Consider the following 21,148-nt stretch of genomic DNA (forward strand, 5'->3'; position numbering starts at 1 on the left):
CCCACAGCAATGTAGTCAAGTCTGAACTACTGAGGGCAATTATTCTTCAGTTGTTCATGGGATGTGAACATTGCTGGTTAGGCTCTTAGGTAGGTGATGGTGAGCTGCATTCTTGGAGTGTGGGCAGACCCACAATACCCTTAGGGAGCAAATTCCAGGATTTTGACCCAGCGACAGTGAAGAAACAGCAATATATTTTCAAGTCCGGGTGGTGAGTGGCTTGGAGGGGAACTTGCAGGGGGTGGTGTTCCCATTAAACTTTTGCCCTTGTCCTTCCAGATGGAAGTGGCCATTGGTTTAGAAGGTGCTGTCTAAGGAGTCTTAGCAAGTTGCTGCAGTGCATTAGGGATGGGCAATAAGTTGTGCCAGCGACAATCCATATCTCATGAAATAATTTCTTAAAAATCTTAAAGCAATGAAGAGTTGGGGTGGGAGCCTGTAATGCCACTAACTTATAAAAAATATACTTTTTTGCAACCATTGAAGTTAGCATTGTAAGTTGACAAAAAAATAATCCATTTAATAGAATTTCTGTTCAGTCCATACAGTTTTTTTCTCAAAACAAAGGCAGTACATCACATTATCCGAATGTGCCGATCATTCTGAGAATCCTTTACATTTCTAACAAGTTCCTCACGGAATAACATTTGCTTCCCCTCTCTTCCCTGTCCCCCACGCACCCCACCACAACCCAGTGTAGCAGTATAACTTTGTGACATTGCTTTACCACAAGCAGAATGTAAGAATAGGCCTTCCATTCGGAGGCGATGTGACCATCACACAAAGATACCAGTAGCTTCCAAGGTAATGTTACACCGGAGTTTGTGTCTCATTGGAAAATGAGCTATTTCTATCAATGCACAACCTCCAATGTCTTCCACATGAATGTTTTCAAAAGGAAATGCTGGATGTGTGTGTGTGTGTGTAAACTCTCAATCTTTTCAAACTACTCCTGCTATGATCATGTTTGGCAAGAGTAGATTTGTTTTAAAGTTCAAACAGTTTCTGTGCTCTTAGAATGCGTGCTTTATATGTGAAAATATAGACTCAATGGTGAAAGACAAGACTCAATATAGTCTCTGGCCTTTCATTTCCAGCCATTTTCTATGTTTATTTCAAATTCCCAGCCCTCGGGGATTTTCTCCGATTTATCTGCAAACCAAATTTTGATGACAAGATTCCAATAAGCATGATTTAATTGACTAATTTTACACTATACTCCCTGCTCACTGTCTTCACACACCCATATCCTCCAATCACTCTCCTCACCTTTACTCACTCATTCCTCACATTTACTCACACTCATTCCTCACCTTTACTCACACTCATTCCTCACACTTACTCACTCACTCTCCCACGCTCCTCTCCCTCCCACCCTCATCAGCACTCCTCTTGGCATTAATCTTGGCACTGTTGGCATTAATCACTCCTTCTGCCCCACCCTCCCCACACTCCTTCCCACTATTTTGTGATGAATCGTAATTGAAACAAGTGTGCACCATCGACAAAATTGGCTTAAGTAGTAACTGTGGAGAAAGCCAATGGAAACTAGATGTGTCTCACTGAACATTCACTTTCAGAAAGGAGTGAGTCCAGCCGGGTTTTGCCACTAAGTAGCAGTGGGGTGTGATCCCAACACACAGCAGGGTCCTAGCCAGATGAAAAGGAGACTAACAGATGAAGGGTAGACTTCAGAGCAAAACTTGAGAAACTTACTCTTAGGTGTGTCTTATGTACTTGTTAGCTTCTGGCTCTTGAGAATGAGGGCTTATAAGCACATTCCCTTTTGGGAAGGGCACAAGTGAGGAGGGCCATGAAAATCAACATTAAGGTCCCAGGTTTAAAGGAAATTGAGGATGTGGCATCCTGGCTTCAAGTTGTCACCTTGGCTTCTTGAGGACCTGAATACCTCGACAAGAAGTTAACCTTCTTTGGGACACCTTCTGAGGTCAACATTCACTCCTTGTGAATGAGGTAGAGGGCATTCACTCTGATCAAACTGTGCCAGTGTCATCATTTGTGTGAAACATAACTCCTAAACCAATCTGGCTGCTGGATAGGGAAGGCCTTGCCAGGCCCAGTTTTCTCAGTTGAATCCTCCAGTCCCGATTTCAATGTCCCCTCACTATTTACTAACAATTTGGCAGCACATAGGTACAACAAGATCATTAGAACCTGATAATGGTAATAAACTTCCACCAAATTGTTACTTTGCTGATTTTTACTGCAGTTTGTATCTGTCACCTTGTTAAAGCATGCATTTGGGCGTGGTGGAGAGGGGAACTTAACACCATGGAAGCAAAAAGCAGTTACATTTGCACTGTGGTCATCGGGTAGAGACAGTTGCGAGGAGTCAAACTCAGACTCTACACTACGGTCTCTCGTATGGTTTAACAGCAGCAGATAATCTTTTGAAACTATGAAATTCCTAGTAGAATTAGAGAAATGTGAAATCAAGAAACAATTTCATGAAAGCACCCAGATTTGGGAGCCTGTAATGGCCTGTTGTAGGCCCAAAACAGCCAAGGACTTGTGACATTATCTGATTAATAAAAGATGGAGGTTTGAGTTCAGTGAAAAGTTGAGATAATTGAATGAAATAATTGGAACCAAGCCAATTTTGAAGAATTAGGTTAGTAATATAAAGATCTATAATTTGTCTTTGTCTTTATCTCGATCAGTCCCTATCCCGTGTGATGTGTGCAGCATGCTGTAATTTGGAAATAGAACAGAGATCGTGAACAGCCATGACTTTGGAGAGGGGTGTTGAGGAAACTGATCCTCTGTTTGTAGTCAATAACAGCACTTAAATAAGAAAATATAAGTCAAAGACAATCATGTAGGACACCACCGAGGCTGAGGGAACAGAGGAAATATGGCCTAAATCAGGAGATGGTATGTGGTTAAACCAGTTTTAAAAGGCTGTGGATTTGATGAAAGAAGGAAGAAGTGCCATGAGTCTTGGGTTGAACAGGGTGAGGGGGAATGGGCTGTAGATGGGTCGGTCAGCTGTAGCTGTTCCTAACAATGACTGTTCCCTAAATTAAAAAAAACAACATTGCTTTGGTCGTGTGGCCAAGAATGGGGAAAACCAACGTGAAAATAGTCCTGGAATCTTCGACTATCTTCCACTGAAGCAAAAATTATCAGCTAACAAAAAATATTTTCGTAAGACAACGACTGCCTTCCTAAGGTGGATGCAGCTCCAGAAACTCAATGAAATGGCACACTGCTGATCAGGGAGTGCAATTTTAACATGGCAGCCATTTTTGTGCGCAGCAAGTTCCCACAAATAGCAGCTGAGTGAGACAACTGGCAAAGCCACCTTTGCTTTCTTTTCATGGCATTGGCTGAGGGAAAGGGCAGTAAATTGCTGAGGGAGCTCCTGACTCCTTCCAAAATAGGGACGCGTGATTTTGCTTGTTGCTGACCAATAACAGGCACCCCCTCCTCCCCTATAAGGACTGCACCGAAGTGTCAGTCTTGATTTATGTGCTCAGAGATCAATAACTGGTCATACACAGAACTCACCACAGATATATTGCTTCTAAAGTAGAGTAGGATCTGAAATTTATAGGATTGAGAGTAAGGACTCGATAGTGAGTATTACAGAGACTGTTCCCTCCCTGGTTTTCAATAGCAAGGAGCCAGGGCCAGGTTACAATTGCCCCACACTTCAAGAAAAGCTCCAAAAACACACATAGCAGTCAGTAATTTCATAGTTTCAAAATACATTTTGGTGTGTGTGAGTGAGTGAGTGAGTGTGTGAGTGAGAGAGATGGTGGTTGCATGGACAGTGAAAAGATTCTTTCATGGTTGCAATAATGAACCATAAGAAACCAGCAGCAAGGCATACTGTACAAAAAGGTGCACCTGGAACTAGAGGAACCACAAGGTGAAGCTGGTCCAGTAAGGTCCAAAAACAAACATGATAAAGTGGAGATAAAGCTTCTTCAATGACTGGTGGATGGATTGAGACTCTTTGGTAAATAAAACTCTCTGACAGTACCCAGTCAGTTGTCTTGTCTCTAACTAGGAACTAGGCAGCACAGGCACCAATTTCAGACAAATTTGTTTGCAACAACTCAAAGGCAGAATTTGGAGGGCCAAGGACTATGTGCTGGGAAAAAAGGGACAAGGGCTGGGAGGAATTTCCATCTGCACTTCAACCCATGGTGCTTTCTCATGGCTCTCTTTTGCCTCAGAAGTGAGCACTGTGAATGGGTCCCATGCTGGTTCTCATGCTGCCATTTTATCTGGATGACAGGGACAGCTCTTCCCCCATTCTGAGATGAAGGTCAGATTGCACAGGGCATTTCCCCTTGTTCATGCCTGTGCATTTTGGAAGGAGGAGAGGAACATGTTGGCCTGCTCAGTGGATGTCGATGGAAACCTCAGTCGGGTCAGATAGCACTAAGAGAAGTGCTCTGTATTGGGTGGAGTTTTCATTTCCTCAGCCTTCTTGAAAGCTGATAAATTCCACCTTGAGACTGTAACTTTATCCAAAATGAAGAGCTCGGCCCAACTGAAATTTGAGGCAGTCGGGGAGAATAGATCTGCGCAGACTTGCTTTAAATCATTCAATTTTCCTCTCTGATCCAGTTGAGTTGGACGGTCCCAATTGAACTGTGTTACAGGGTAAGGTTGATTAAGACTGACTCTTCATTCCTTACCAGGAACCCCTTGTTGTACACACTCAGCCTTTGGCTGAGGACATTTCCCAGGCCTTGTTCCTGCCCAGTTGCCTAAATCTCAAAACCATCCTCCCCCCAGCCCGAATCCACCCTCCTTCAGTTGGGCCAACCCACACTACTCCTGGGATAACCCATTCTGAGCCAGCACAGAATACCACACAGCAACCAGTAGTTATAGGGAGGGGGAATGGATTGGAGTTTTATATCTTACCGCACTTAAGACGTGGCAAACATCATTTTCTTCCAAAATTGATGCCTTAACCGACACTAATGAACAGCATTCACTTTACAAATTAAAGGAAACAAAAAAAAAGTCTCTTTACAAATGTGTCCACTCTCAGTAACAAAAAAATTCAAATAAAGACTATCTTTAGCACAAAATAGAACTCAACATAACTGTAACATTGACAAAGCATACCCTTATCAACAAATTTAAAAAAAAACAAGCTGTGGCATCTAGATTTACTAAAAAGAAATTGCATCTGCCTCTCTCTCTCTCTCCAAACATCTGTTTTTTTAAAAAAAATCTATAAAAGTGTTCAGTTGAAACATTTCATTTTGAAGCAAACATTTTTTTGTCTCATTTCTACTAAGAGTTGAATTCATTTCTTGTTTTCAAAAGTCAGCGATAAAACAGTGAAGAAATCACCATCTCTAATGGCCCACCCTCCCCACTCTAATTTTCCGCAAAGCTTTAAAAGACAGTTGAATGCATTGCAGCAGCTTTTTTTAAAAAAACACACACATGTAAATATATTCGCATCTCAAAGCCAGCTAATAAATCTAGGTCAAAAAAATCATTTAATGCAGCAAGTAGTAGAGAGAGAGAAAAAAAAACCCAAGAAAATAATCCAGAACACAACTTCAAGTTACCCGTTTCTCCATCAGTATTCTTTTGTGTGGTTTTACACAAATTTCCATGATTGCTAAAAAATGTCTATATTTTTGTGCACATCTTCCAGAAATAGTTATCAAATCTCCAAGATGTTGACTTTGGAAGTGTGGGTGTGTGAGGGAGTACAAAGTTAAATGGTTGTTTTTTTTAGGAGCTGTATTCATTTCAGCAAGCCAAGAACACATTTGTCCCAGATTTCACTGTCAGGCCCTCATTTCTATGTCAGAGGCCACAGATCTGTCTGAGTGTCCAGGCAAGCAATCATTTTATACACCTCCTGAGCGAAGCAATTCAATTAGTTCCTGTCCCTACTTCACTTTTTATTTACATTTGAAAATGACTTCATTGTTTCCCTCAGCCCCTCACTTGTATGCAACCCAGTGACATCTCACTATAAACTGACTGATAACTCGAGGAGAAGGCCTACTGAGGAGATGTAGGCCACAAGTGAACTCCGAGGCCTGTGTTATGAATGGCTCCCTTCTGCTCAGAGAATTTTACTGAGGGCTCAAATGCTCATAATTTCTTGAGCATTCTGAACATTGAACACACTTTTGTTTACTGGTAAATAAACTCAAGAGACAGCTCTATGTCTTAACATGATTATTGAGCTTGATTGTCATGCAGGTACTGATCGCTTCAGAAGGGAGACATAGGTAGGATGGCTATGCTGATCATTGAGGATGAAGGGAGATGGGGGAAAAATGGATGTCTCAATCTTCATTCAGCTCCATATTCTTAGCCATACGGAGTAGGGAAGGATTATGGAGGGTAAAATCAGACAAGAGAGTTATGCCATTGCTTTTTGTTGCCTGGTTGGTAGGTTGAGAGTGTTCAGAGCAAGTGATATGGGATTAACTAACTGATAATCAGTGAGCACGTTACAAGAGGTTATTGTAAGGTAAAGGCCATGTTTAGATCAACTAGTTTACCACTATTTTAGTGTTCTACATGATAGGATAGAGAGAGAGATTAAACTTAGGACATCTTCAATCGATGATTCAAGGCTGAAACAAATTTTTAATCAGGAAGGAAATCAACGGTTATAGAGAAAAGGCAGGAAAGTGGAGTTGAAGATTATCAGAGCAGCAGTGACATCATTGATTGGTAGAGCTGACTTGATGGGCTGAATGGCCTACTTCTACTCCTATGTCATATAGTCTAAGATTCCTTGCACTTCAAATAGTGCCATGGTATTTTTTTGTGTCCACTTTAAGAAGCAGACAGGATTTTGGGTTAACATCTGAAAGACAACAAAGATCCAGCACATGCACACAGAGTAAGGCCAAATGGCCTCCTGTTGCAATAAATTTTTATCATTCAGTTCTAAGTCTGCTGTGAAGCTTCAGCCCTTATCTTGTGCTCTAATGGGAATGAGACCTGAACCCACAACCTTTCAACAGTTGCCACCTGCCAAGTTGACACCTGGGCAGTGTTACAAATGGGCTACATCCAACACAAAGACGCTTCCAAGATGCACGTTTTTCAATAGATGTCATATTAAAACAAAAATCCCTCCAGAGAACCGCCATCTTTGAATGAAAAAAATCTGAACTAGTTTAAAATGCAGCTGTTTTTGATCAGCTTCACTGTTCTGGAAACTGTGGGATGCATCAAGTTGGAACAGGGCCACACAGTGAAAGTGCTCCCTCTTGTGACCATTCTTATCACACACACTCCCATTTACCCGAGAGTCCTGACAATAGGGGTTTGTGTATGGCATCCTTGACTTATTTACCCATGAGGGTAAGTGTCAGTGGGTGTTGACTGGGCAGGACTGGAGGTGGGCTCACTATGGGCATGAGTGAGCTGTTTTACACACTTGGAGGATAACCATAATAATGCCTGAGATTCGCAAATCTCACAATGAAACAAAGCCAGCACATGAATGAATTAAAGTTGTTGCATAATCAGTCAGCCATCTCTCAGTTAGACTCCCTTTGTTCATCATTTAGAAAGTGATCAGGGGCATTCAAAATCAAATGAGGAATCCTTTCAACTAACTGGACTTTGTTAGATTCTCCTAAAGCGCCATGTCATCCTCGTTGTCTTAACTGACACAAATAAATGACATAAAATTCACATAATATTAGAGATTTCTCCTCACACAGCCAGAGCTTTCACACAGATAGCAAAATGATTTAGGCTTAGTTGGCACCTTTCAATTCAGGGTATGGTAATAAAATCAGGTGAAAAAGAGGATTGGGACCAGTGAGATATCATTGCGCAGTTGTCAGTTTTCCTGTGAGATGATAGAGGGAGGATCTGATAAATATTCAGCCATGTACCCTGGGTAGAGGATCTCATGGATTTCGATGGCCTTTTCAATACCCAGTCAGCTCAAATGTCTTGATCTTGGGGCTACTTGCACATTTAAAAAGCTTCTTTCCGCACACAACACAAAGAAACCTAGCCCTGTTCATTTTAGAGAATTGTACATGTACATGTTTTTAGTGCTAGACTTATATCATTAACTCCAAGTAAATGTGGTTCTTTCTATATGGCAAATGTCATTTTTTTATTCATTCACAAGATGGGGGTGTTGCTGGTTAGGCCAACATTTATTGCCCCTTGAGAAGGTGGGGGTGAGCTGCCTTATTGAACCTCTGCAGTCCATGTGCTGCAGGGAGACCCACAACGGGAGGGAGTTCCAGGATTTTGACCCAGCAACACTGTAGGAATGGTGATTTATTTCCAAGTCAGGAAAATGAGTGACTTGGAGGGGAATTCCCATGTGTTCCCATGTATCTACTGCCTTTGTCCTTCTAGATGGAAGTGGTCGTGGGTTTGGAAGGTGCTGTCTAAGCAACTTCGGTGAATTTCCACAATTCATCTTATAGATAGTACAAACTGCTGCTATTGAGGGAGTGGATGTTGGAAATGGTGGATTAGGTGCTAATCAAGCAGGCTGTTTTATCTTTGCTTTCCTTTTTTATACAAGTTTTTTAAAATCTTTTAATGGGAGCATAGCAAAGGTGTGCTTTTGGGAGAACTATGTGACTCAAAGCCACTCAAGCTCCCTTTAAAATCAATGATGACAAATAATAGTCACGTTTATAAAATGATCCCAGCAGCTGAATCATGAACACTTGTGGCTGGTAAATCACTCTAAGAGGTTCTTTCTCTGATCAGCTCTGAAATTATTATGCTGGTTTATAAACCTCATCCTAAAAGCATCAATGAAAGTGCAAGCTGTAGGCCTATTTTACCACGTTTGGCATTGCTCTCTCAAAGTCATAGGCACTAATTTACAGTATTGAAGTGAAGGAGGGAGACAAGGAGAATTTTATTATATATGTCCACATACTGCCCGAAAGAGTGGTAGAAGCAGATTCAATCAGAACTTACGAAAGAGGAATGAAGGAAATATTTGCAGGGAAATACGGAGAATTTGAATCACTCTTTCAAAAAGCCAGCACAGTGATGATGGGTCAAAGGTCTCCTTGCATGCTGTATGACTTTTTGATTTTGATTGTTTGGAACAATCCTTGAAGCTGTACATGAAATGGGCCATTGACTGGAACTAATTCAACTCAACCAATGCCACAGCCTTTTCCAAGTAAAGTGGGAACGGGAGGGAAGGTTCTTGGGGAGGTGTAGGTCAGAACACGGATGAAGAGAAACTGTAATTTGAAGTTGTCTGTTTGTTTTTCTGTTAGTGTTCCCACAGAGGATGTTAAAAAGGAGAAAATTGAAACCGCACTAATCTCTACATCATCGTCATGGCAGCAACAGACAATCAATTCATTGTTAAGGTTGTAACTGTACAAGGTCATGGACTCCACCTAGTGAAGGTTTGAACTCAAATCAACCTGGATATTTTACAAAACAAAAAAAAAACTAATCACGGTTAAAAAGACATTTGATGTGTAATCTTCTCCTCTCTCACTCTGAGCAGTTTCAGAATGCTTAAATAATGATTTGCTATAGTTGCACTTTCAAAAAAATAAGCTCTCTTTCCGTATCAAAATAAACCTCTTTTCCACAGATTCTGCCACCGATTTTGGTATGTCTGGTTAACTGAAGTAGAAAGTTTATCAAAATAGCTGTGTTTTTTTCTTCCTTTGTTGAGTGTCTTACAAATGAAAGGAAAAACGTTTGTGATTTTTTCCCCAAATCTTGTGCAAAAATTTCTCGTTGTTTTTGCCCCCCCCCACCCCCCACCCCCCCATCCCACCCCCTCCAGAGCAGTCTGGTTTCAGGTTCACACCGATTCAGGAGAGCTGATCCATTCATCTTCTCACTCTCACATCTGGAAGAAAAGAAAACAAGACTTAAAACAGATCTGTGCAAACTCACAGCATCGCTTGTTGCTCTCTCTCTCGAGATGGGGTTGACACTGGCAAGGCTTCACCCCAATGTTGCCTCCAGTTTTTTTTTCTCTGCCTGTTTCTAGTACCGTATGAACCCTCAGGGTAGTTGCATGATGCATCTTAAAAGGGCACTGGTTGGTCACGGCCTGTTTGTGGTCTACGCGCTATGTTCTGAGCCCTCGTTTCCTTGAGGAGATGAAGATGATGGGCCACTGCATATAGCCATCCTCCATTTCCCTCACAATTGAAGACTCTGTGAAGCTACTTCAGCCTTGGCCACATAAAGTAAACCTGGACCAGGTACAGTTGGCAGCTTCCATTTCCTATCAGATTGACAATGAAGCATCTTTTTTTTACATGTATCCAGCAGCTTCCACAGTCATGTACATTTTCTGGAGACAGCCCACAAGTCGTCAGATAAATCGATATTGATTCTATGACTTACCTGAAAGGAGATTTGAGCCCAGGACTGATATAAATTGCTAGGGAATACTGCAAGCCTGACACTAATGAACCTCTTCTTATATATTGGTTTGTAGTTCCACGGGTGCCAAGTACCCACTGGTAATTCACCCATATGCTATTCATGTGTAACTCTCAGCAGTGAGTGTCTGTAATTATGCACTGGCCCTTGTTACGCCCTTCTAAGATTTGCTTTTAGTTAAAAACATAGTAGATAGGAGAAGGAGTAGGCCATTCAGCCCTTAGAGGGGTTAACATTATCATGGCTGATCATCCAACTCAGTCCCCCTGTTCCTGCTTTCTCCTCATACCTTTTGATCCTTTAGTCCTGAAGAAATATATCCAGCTCTTTCTTAGAAACATTCAATATTTTCATCTCAGTCACTTTCTGTGACAGAGAATTCCACAGGCCGACCACCTTTTAGATGAAAATATTTCTCCTCATCTCAGTTCTAAATGGCCAATCCTGTATCATTAGACTCTGATCCCTAGTTCTGGACTCCCCTGTTATTGGGGAGTTAGTCTAATAGTTAATCTAAAGAAAGATTTCAGTACAATGCAAGGGACTCTTAGTATCAATCATTTTAAGAATGACGTTTTCTATTCAGGTATTGGACTATGACAAACAACAGTCTAGGACTTGTGTCAGCGATGGTCTCTTGATTCTGAACTGCAAGATGGCAGGTTCAAATCCTACTTCAAGACTTGTGTGTAAAAATGCAGCGTATCACTCCAGGGCTGTACCGAGGCACTGTTGGAAGGCTTTACTGAGGGACTGTTTGAGGTACTGTCTCTTGTTTGCGATATTACACCAATGCCAAATTTGCTTGCTCAGATGGATTGTAAAAGATTCTTTGGCACTATTTCAAAGATGGGGAAAGGGTGCTGGTGACATTATCTCTGGTTTCCTGCTCAAAAGTTCTATCTTCATTATCAGTCCAGAAAAGAAGTAACTGGTCATTGTCATTTTCCTGATTGCAGGAGCTTGCTGTGCACAAAATGGTTGGTGTATTTCCTGCAGTGACTACAAAAAGTGCTTTGGTGCATTCAGCAGTCATAGAAAACACTATGTACACACACAAGTATATATCCAGGTATGTTTCTCCCTGTTAAAGGCTGCCTTGCTTGCCTGTCAGCGTGGTTTTGGGGTTTGATGTTACTTGTGGTGGTTCGCCTTATGTTAGGGGTGGATTTTGATGGAATCCAGAGAAGCGCATTTTCAAAATGCTCAGGTCAGTAAGATTCACATTCTAACGCTATGTTGCAGCCTATTCACACTGCAAACTGCCCAGCTCTGATCCCATTTTCCCTGCTCTCCAGTCCGTTTTTATTTCTTCTTTAATCTAATTTCCCAGTCTTCCTGGGTCCCAGCCTTGATCTGTTCTTGTTGCCCGTCCGTTCAATCAAAACTAAAAGTGGCCAGATGCTTGAGTCCTAGGTTGGCGCTCAAACAGAGGTTTGTACTCATCATTCCTTACCTCTTGGCTAGCAATACCTGAGTAAGAGTGGGGACATGAGGAATGTCACATGCACAGGAAGTTGCTAGCCAACAGACCATTGTCTCCTGGCAGTGGAGAAAAAGAAACATGGAAGACAGGACTCCGTGTGTAGTTCACAGAAGATGGCATCAAGAGTGGCATCAGCGAGAGATGGGTGTCTAGAGAGAATGTGGGACAGGTGGACGTTTCACATGAGGAACAGAACTTTCAGGGAGGAAGGAGCAACTTGAAGAGGTGTAACAGAAATGTCGTACTGAGAGGATTAGCTTCCTACCTCAGATTTACTTGCTGTGCTGGTAGGAATAGGTTGCATGTTCAGAGGATGTTTCCATAGCAACCTGCTGTTGCTGGCCACTGGGTTCCTGCAATGGGAAAACATGAAGCTGTCACACAAGCAAGCTTTCCCATGTTGTTTACAGTAAAGGCTTGGCAAAGGAACGGTGAGGATGATGGAGAAATCTAATGATTGGTCAGAGTTCAAAAGCCTGGTGTCCCACCCTCGCGCACTCGTATCACTAAACACACTGAGTTAACATCCCGAGAACCCAAAGTATAGCAGAGTGCTTTTTATACGTGATTCGCAGCAGCAGGGTACTTAACAAGCAGCCCCAAGTTGAAGCAGCTCTGCCCGACAGCTCCATTTACATCTCCTAGTCCAGGACCTGCTCATGCCAGTCGGTTCTGTGTTGCCAATGGCTATGTGATACCCATTGCCAGGCACTGCAATATAATAAGCAACATAACAGAACCAGGAGATGGTTTAAATGGCCAGCGGCCACTTATCCTGGCTGTTGGTAAGCTTGTTGCTCAATCAATCAGGAGGATCTCAAAATGGCTGCACTGGTACTATGTGGAGCCTCAGCTTCACAAATTGCCTTGAGTGATTTGACGAAAGTCTCTCAGCCATATTGGTGAAATCAGTTCATCCGCTGTTAACCAGTTTCCTAGTTGGTGTAACCATCTGGAATTCACCACTAACCTGCCATAAATTGCCCAGAAATGCTAAGTCGATAGATGCTAAAGAAAAACAATTGTTTTCAAGGTTCAAACTAGGCCAGTGTTGGAGGGAGGTACTTCTTGTATTTGAACTATGCTAAGGTTAAGCTGAGGAGATCTTGTGACTCAGTGGGATAGTGTCCCTACTTCTTGAACTAGAAGCTCCCAGTTGAAGCCCCACTCCAGGGCTTGATACACAAGAAAAGTGTGTTAAGTTGAAAATCTTTTCAACATAGGCCAATAGTGGACAGTAAGAGCAAGAGAGATTCCTGTTCAGCCATGTGATGGAAAGAAGTTGTATCACTGTCCATCGCTCCAGATTAGAACATGCATGTAAAAGTGCACGTTGCCATAGCAACCCCAACTCCCAGAGTGAACTGTAACAGGCTGTCAATCTAGCTAATCTTCAAATGCTTGATGTTGAGAGGGGAAATACTAAATTTGAGGAAAGAATCCCATTGTCCAGGACTGACTTGCTTAGGGCAATGGGAAGGCTGGTGACAGATGGAGTTTTGTGAGGTCAAACATTTTGGAAAGGCCAAACTTGAGAAAGTTTTCAAGACTCAAATCCACAATCCTGGAACATGTGACTGCAGGTAGATAAAATGCCAGGATTTCAGAAAAAGAGGATAAGAACAAAGAAAGAATGATAAAGTGATACAAAGCACGTGCTCATTCCTCATTACGGAAAGAACATTAAGAGTGTGAACAGTGTAGATTCACCAAGGTGAGAAATAACAGATATGTGGAGACACTACAAATCCTGAAACTATTTCCACTGGAGCAAAAGAAGCCAAGAGGAGATTTAATAGAAGATTCTTGAAAAATCAAAAGAATTTTGAAAGTGAACAGGGGGCAATTCTGTCAGCTGTGGACAGAGATTTATCTGGACAGAGTGAAAGCTCCCTTTATTTCTGTAAGGACTTGGTATACTGGCTGCACTGGTACTATGTGGAGCCTCAGCTTCACAAACCGCCTCAAGTGATTTGATGAAAGTCTCTCAGCCATTTTGGTGAAACCAGTTCATCCGCTGTTAACCAGTTTCCTAGTTGGTATACTTGAGATGGAGATCACTGCATATTTAAAAAAAATGGACAAAACTCTGAAACCGGGAAACATACAACAGGAATGAGTGTGGCAGTGGGATGAGATTGGATTGCTCCTGCAAAGAGCTAGGACAGACAACGCTGGGATGAATGGCCTCCTGCAGTCTACGCTACAAGAACAGTCAGCAAGTCTCAGGTTTCAAGGGACTTACCTCGACAGATACATTGGAGGGAGGCATTGGGTTGTACTGAGGAATGTATGTCCCTTGTATTGCTGTGGTGGCAGGCATGTACTGGGAAAAAATACAGAACAATTCTTAGCAACTTGATAAAAGAAAGCTACAGAGAGACTTCATAGATACACCTCAGTTATTTGTAATCCTCATTAGTAGTGCGATCCTAAAGGTAAATTAAAATAACTCTTATTTAATCTGAAAATGGTGTTTTCAACAATATACCATCATTTACAAAAACATGGGCAAAATAGAGATGGCACCTTGTTATATTATGCAGGAACAATCATTAAAAAGCTTCATAATCAATTAGTTGCTTTGAAATTTTGGTAGGTAGGAAAAGGGAATTGATATTTCTAGGTAAGGTGAGATTACATGTTAAACTTTTCTGTTCATTTGATGCCTACAAAACCATGTTCTGTGCTAATTATATTTTGGAAATAGCTTTGGTTACCGAGAATGAAGTGATAGAAATTAATAAATTGTACAGTTGGGGGTAAAGTATTATACCAGTTGTAACTTCTTAGCTTTGAACAGTGTCCCATAGAATACTTGAGGTAGAGACCACTGCAGGGGACACAATAAGCAACATGCCTGCTCCTTCTGCCTCTTCACACTGACTGGTCTCGGTCAAAGGCAGCTGTAATGGATGTATGAGACCAAAAGACATGGGAGCAAAAGTACGCCATTCAGCCCATCGAATCTGCCCCACCATTCAATGAGATCATGACTGATCTGATCATCCTCAACTCCACTTTCCTGCCTTTTCCCCCATACACTCTCGATTCCCTTCCTGATTAAAAGTCTGTCTATCTCAACCTTGAATAATAACGCAGCTTCGACAGCCCTCTGTGGTAAAGAATTCTACAGATTCACTCCCCTCAGAGATAAAAAATTCGTCCTCATCTCTGTCTTAAATGCGCGAGCCCTTATTCTGAGATGATGCCCTCTGGTCTGAGACTCTCCCACAAGGGAAGATAATCTCTCCATATCTCCCCTGCCAAGTCACATAAGAATTTTATATGTTCTAATAAGGTCTCCTCTCATTCTTCTCAACTCCAATGAATACAGGCCCAACCTACTCAACCTCTCCTCATAAGACAGTCCCTCTGTACCTAGCACCAGTCGAGTGAACCTTCTCTGGACCGTCTCCAATATCAGTCTATCTTTCCTTAGATAAGGGGCCCAGAGCTTTTCACAGTATTCCAGCTGTGGTCCAACTAATGCCTTGTATAGTTTTAGCAAAACCTTTCTACTTTTACACTCCATTCCATTTGAAATAAAGGCCAACATTCCATTTGCCTTCCCTATTACCCACTGAGTTGAGAGTGTAGTGCTGGAAATGCACAGCAGGTCAGGCAGCATCTGAGGAACAGGAGAATCGATGTTTCGGGCATAAGTCCTTCATCAGGAAGGGCAGATGAAGGGCTTATGCCCGAAATGTCAATTTTCCTACTCCTCGGATGCTGCCTGACCTGCAGTGCTTTTCCAGCACGACACTCTCGACTCTGATCTTCAGCAGCTGCAGTCCTCACTTTCTCCTATTACCCACTGAACTTGGATACCAGCTTTTTTGTAATTCATGGACAAATTTCTCTGCTCTGTAGCTTTCTTCAGTCTTTCTCCATTTAAATAATATTCATCTCCTCTATTCTTCCTGTCAAAGTGTATAACCTCACATTTTTCCAAATTATATTCCATTTCCTAAGCTCTTGCCCACTCACTTAACATGTTTATGTCCCTCTGCAAACTCTTTGTGTCATTCTCACTACTTCCCTTCCCACCAATTTTTGAATCATCTGCAAACTTAGCAATACTGCATTCACATCCTCATCCAAGTCATTTATATAGTTTGTAAATAACTGTGGCCCCAGCACTGATCCCTGTGGCACTCCACTGGTTACAGGTTGCCATCCTGAAATTACCCCCTGTTATCTCAACTCTCTACAATCTAATGGATAGCTGCCAATTCTCTATCCATGCTAATATTCTATTTCCAGCACCATGGGCTCTTATCTTAATAAGTAACCTAAAGTGTGTCACTTTGTCAAAAGCCTTGTGAAAATCCAAATTTACCTTGTTACCTGATTCACCTTGTTACCTTCGCAAAGAATTCTAGTAAGTTTGTCAGACATGATCACTCTTTCATGAGGCCATGCTAATTCTGCTTGATCACATCATATATTACTAAATGCACTGCAATTACATCCCTGAAAATAGACTCTAACATTTTCCCAATGACAGATGCTAAACTAAGTAGCCACTGGATGTGGCTAACACGGGTTACAAAACGTGCACATGATCTTTATTCAGACTTCACTGTTGTTGCCTGGAGGAGAAGCTCACCACAGGAAGGTGTGCAGGCATCAATAACAACTTGCATTTATATAACACCCTTCATGAAATGTCACACCATGATTCACCGAGCCAGGTGAAAAGATATTAGAATAACTTTGCGTAAGGGATCAGTTTTAATGAGCATCTCCAAGGATGCTGTGAGATTTAGTAGACCAATGAGGCCTTGGCTTACCAGCTCATCCAAAAGACCACATCTCTTGACAGGGCAGCACTCCCTCAGTACTGCTCTGGGAATGTTCGTCCTGGATTATGCGCTCAAACTTTTGACTTGGTCAAAAACCCGCAAGCATTTCACTTAGATGTAAGAACATAAGCAAGGACGCCAAGTTAACACTTCAGGTTGTGGGCTGACTGTGGTCTTTTCCTTTCTTTGAAGGAAAACAAACTACAAGCACCCCACCAATTCCCAGAGGTTCAGCCAGACAAGTGTGCGACTGAGCCATGTAGATAAGCCAAAGAAGATCGCAGGTTCAATGCCTGTTCTGTGCTGAGGTCGCTCATTGCCATCATGGTGGCTGCTACAATTAGCCTCTGTGCCAATGAAAGTAAATAACTGTTTGGACTTCCCACTCCTGGTTAAGAATCCAGTCAGCCACCGGTGGTCTAATCTTCCCTGGCCAGCCCCATTCTCACAGACACTGTCCAGCAGATTCTGCATGCTGGTTTCAACACCTTCCTCCCAACTCTCCCTCCTTGCACCATCTTAGAGGCCCTGTTCAATTGTAGCAGCCATGTTTTAAACCAGCTCACACAGATTCCAGGTTGAACCTGAGACTTTCCAAGCCATTCTTTGGTAGTACAGACCTGGAGTATTGATGAAAAAAAAGACACATTTTATCGAAGCTTTGCATTCATCTGGACACTTCACAAGACTTCAATGGGAAAATTTATAATGCACAGGAGGAGAGTGTTGATTGGTTGGTGAATGGACTCTGATTGCTAGTTGCATTGCGATGGAGAATGCACCAATGAATGACGATTGACAGTTAACCACAGGGCTTTGTTTAAATTTTAAGGTTGACTCTGATTGGTGAGCAGGTTGGGTATGCACTTATGTGTATGTGTGAGATGCACCTGTCTGTACTCAAACATAGAAACATGGAAAATAGAAGCAGGAACAGGTTATTCAGCCCTTCAAACCCACTCTGCCATTCAATATGATCATGGCTGATCATCCAACTCAGTCCCCTCTTCCTGCTTTCTCTCCACTACCTTTGATTCCCTTTAGCCCTAAGAACTATGTCTAACTACTTCTTGAAAACATTCAACATTTTGGCTTCAACCACTTTCTGTGGTAGAGAATTCTACAGGCTCCTCAGTCCCCACATTTCTTCTCACCTCAGTCCAAAATGGCCTACCCGGTATCCTTAGGCTGTGACCTTGCTTCAAGGCTCCCTGGACATCGGGAACGTCCTTCTTGCATTTATCCTGTCTAATCTGTGAGAGCCCTTCACATTCTTCTAAACTCAGGTGAATTTGGCCCTAACCGATCCAGTCTCTCTTCATACATCAGCCCTGCCATCCCATGAATCAGTCGGGTAAACTCTTCGTTGCACTCACTCCATAGCTAGAACTACAAGGACGCCAGGAAGCTAGGCATATTAATACACAGGGCCTTGTTCCTAGTAGATAGAAAGAATATATACACACATTGCACCTGTTTCAACTCAATAAAATATAAATATAAACATGTTCACTGGTTCAGTTCTCAGGGCCCCACTCCATGCATAGGTTAAAGCCAACCTGTCTAGTTTAAAATGTAAACAAAGCATTGCCAATCATCATTAATTGGTGCATTCTCCATGGCAATGCCTCTACCAGTCAGAGTCCACTTGCCAACCAATCAGCACTTGCCTTTCATACTGTATAAATGTTAGTACTGCCCGTGAACTGGTATTCTTGCAAACTGTCCTGATGAGCACAGACAAAAAAATGTTTTTTCTCAGCAAGAACATCCAAGTCAGTGGCATTGCAGATATTTATGGATATAGGTTTGCTTGCTGAGCTGGAAGGTTGGTTTTCAGACGTTTCCTCACCATACTAGGTAACATCTTCAGTGAACCTCCAGATGAAACACTGGTGGTGTAGCCGACTTTCCATTTATGCGTTTTGGTTTCCTTGAGTTGGTGATGTCATTTCCTGTTCTTTTTCTCAGGGGGGTGGTAAATGGGATCCAAGTCAATGTGTTTGTTGATAGAGTTCCGGTTGGAATGCCATGCTTCTAGGAATTCTCGTGCATGTCTCTGTTTGGCTTGTCCTAGGATGGATGTGTTGTCCCAGTCGAAGTAGTGTCCTTCCTTATCCATATGTAACGATTCTAATGAGAGAGGGTCATGTTGTTTTGTGGCGAGTTGATATTCTGCCGATTTCTCAGCAACAAACCCAAACAAGCAGACAAAATACATCCAGGAACTCTAGCCACTCTCCCCTACATAAAAGACATGTTGGAAATGACTGCCAGACTACTCAGACTCCTTGGCATCATGGCAGCCCACAAATCCACCAACACACTAGAACAGCAGCTAATGAACTTGAAAGACCCGACACAGACAACAAGCAAAACTAATTTCATTTACAAAATACTGTGCAAGGACTGCAACAAACACTACATTGGACAAACAGGCAGAAAACTAGCCACCATAATACATGAACATTAACTAGCCACAAAATGACATGACCCTCTCTCACTAGGATCCTTACATACAGATTTGGAAGAACACCACTTCAACTGGGACAACACATCCATCCTAGGACAAGCCAAACAGAAACACGCACAAGAATTCCTAGAAGCATGGCATTCCAACCTGAACTCTATCAACAAACACATCGACTTGGATCCCATTTACACCCCCTGAAGAAGAAGAACAGGAAATGACATTACCATAGGAAATGACATCACCAACCCAAGGAAACCCAAACACATAAATAGAAAGCGGGCTACACCACCAGTGCTTCATCCAGAGACTCACTAAAGATGTTACCTAGTATGGTGCTGAAACATCTGAAAACCAACTTTCCAGCTCAGCCAGAACCTCAACCTGAGCTACAAATTCTCTCAAAACTCGCTAGCAGGTATTTATCTTCTGAGGTCTTGATTTACAATGAAGAAGAAACTGCTTGAGGTTAATTATGTACTCACTTACTTTTCCCCATGATCCCAGAGCACTACCAGTGTAGGCAGCACTTACCGTTCCTGTGCTGCCCAGGGACAGATGACTAAGCTGTTGGGTTAATGGCCCCATCATCGACGTGGGCTGGATAGACATGGTGTGGTCCATCGTAGGTGTTATTACTGTTCCCTTCAAAAAAAAACAAGCATCACAAACCATTCTGAGCTTTCAGTTTATTCAATCTTCTGGAGGCAGTGACTCTCATTGGGAACATATTCCAAAGGTGGCCAGAAACTGATGCTGACAGCGAGGGCTGAACAAGGCAGGGAGGTTGCCCAACCTGGCTAAGCCCAGCCAAAAGGGACACTGTTTTCAAATGAAGACAGAGATGAGGAAAAATATTTTCTCAGAGCGTTGTACAACTTTGGAATTCTGCCTCAGAAGACAATGGAGGTGGGTTGGGGGGGGGTCGATATTTTCAAGATGTAGGTCAATAGATTCTTGATGACCATGGGGATGAAAGATTATCAGTAGATATGCAGGAATATTGAGTTGAGATTAAAATCAGATCAGTCACTATCTTATTGAATGGTGGAGCAAGCTCAAAGGGTTGAATGGCCAATTCCTACTCGTATTTTGTGTAAGTCAAAGGACAAGGTAGCAAGTTGACAACTGGGCACTTCCTGGTGCTGGTTAAAGGGTTGTGAAGGATTGGTTTGCCATTCACTCTCCTGACTGGGATTGGTTCATAGTTCAAAAAGGAAGATTAAACCTGGGCTGGAGAACTAGGGGTCTGTTGGGGGTGTCCAAGATTTGAATCCTTGATTGCCTGCAAGTGAGTTCAGGTTGGGTGAGAATATGCTTTGTTGCTACCACAGTGAACAGGATCAGGTAGTGCTGTAACTCCAGAAGGGTGGCAAGATCATTAGGGATCAGTTGGTCAGCAGATTGATCAGCCAAGACATTGAAACAAACGGGAAACCATAAGTAGCACCCTTTTCTCCTGTAATATAAATTGTGATTGTTTGAAAGTTAGGTGTGAAATGAAAAGCTTTGGTAGCATCTTCTGCAAGATCTGATTTTATACAATTGAAAAGGGAAAAAGAATAAAACTTACCATAGGCTGCATAAGGTATGACTGATGGTGCATCCAGGATGGGCTATGGACCTTCGTGTGACACGAAACAAGAGAATAGTCAACAACAATAACTTAAATTTTATAGCATCTGCAATGCAGAAAAACATCACAACATAGAACACCAAGTTACAAAAAGATATACTGGGTCAAGTGGCCAGGAATTTGGTCAAAGAGGTAGGTTTTAAGGAGAATCTTAACTCAGGAGAGATAAGTAGAAGGTGGAGTGGTTCAAGGAGGGAATAATACAGAACTTAGGACCCAACCGGCTGAAGGCACAGCCCCCAACAGTACGTCCACTGATGTAAATCAGAGATGCTCAGATGATCAGAATAGGAGGAGCACAGAGAGCTTGCAGAGAGCTTATTGTCTTCCAAAACTTAGCAATGCACTTGAAAGTACAGATT

General features: G+C 42.3%; 1 protein-coding gene across 7 annotated transcripts in view; it reads right to left on the bottom strand.

The window, feature by feature from the left end:
- Positions 1-480: 480 nt before the first annotated feature.
- LOC140471286 (RNA-binding motif, single-stranded-interacting protein 2-like) overlaps positions 481-21,148 on the bottom strand; it is a 247,305-nt gene continuing 226,637 nt past the window's right edge. For 2 of the 7 annotated variants that reach the window (XM_072567263.1, XM_072567264.1), the window contains exons 10-14: positions 20,724-20,774; positions 19,640-19,795; positions 14,118-14,198; positions 12,138-12,225; positions 481-9,841 (exon numbers count right to left, since the gene is read on the bottom strand). In XM_072567263.1, the coding sequence (XP_072423364.1) occupies positions 12,145-12,225; positions 14,118-14,198; positions 19,640-19,795; positions 20,724-20,774 (369 nt within the window). In that variant the 3' untranslated portion in view covers positions 481-9,841; positions 12,138-12,144. Of the gene's footprint in view, positions 9,842-12,137; positions 12,226-14,117; positions 14,199-19,635; positions 19,796-20,723; positions 20,775-21,148 lie in introns of all 7 variants that reach the window. The other 5 variants (XM_072567265.1, XM_072567266.1, XM_072567269.1 and 2 more) reach the window with 5 other exon arrangements.

Source organism: Chiloscyllium punctatum, chromosome X (assembly GCF_047496795.1).
Source record: "Chiloscyllium punctatum isolate Juve2018m chromosome X, sChiPun1.3, whole genome shotgun sequence".
In the NCBI taxonomy this organism is placed as follows: domain Eukaryota; kingdom Metazoa; phylum Chordata; class Chondrichthyes; order Orectolobiformes; family Hemiscylliidae; genus Chiloscyllium; species Chiloscyllium punctatum.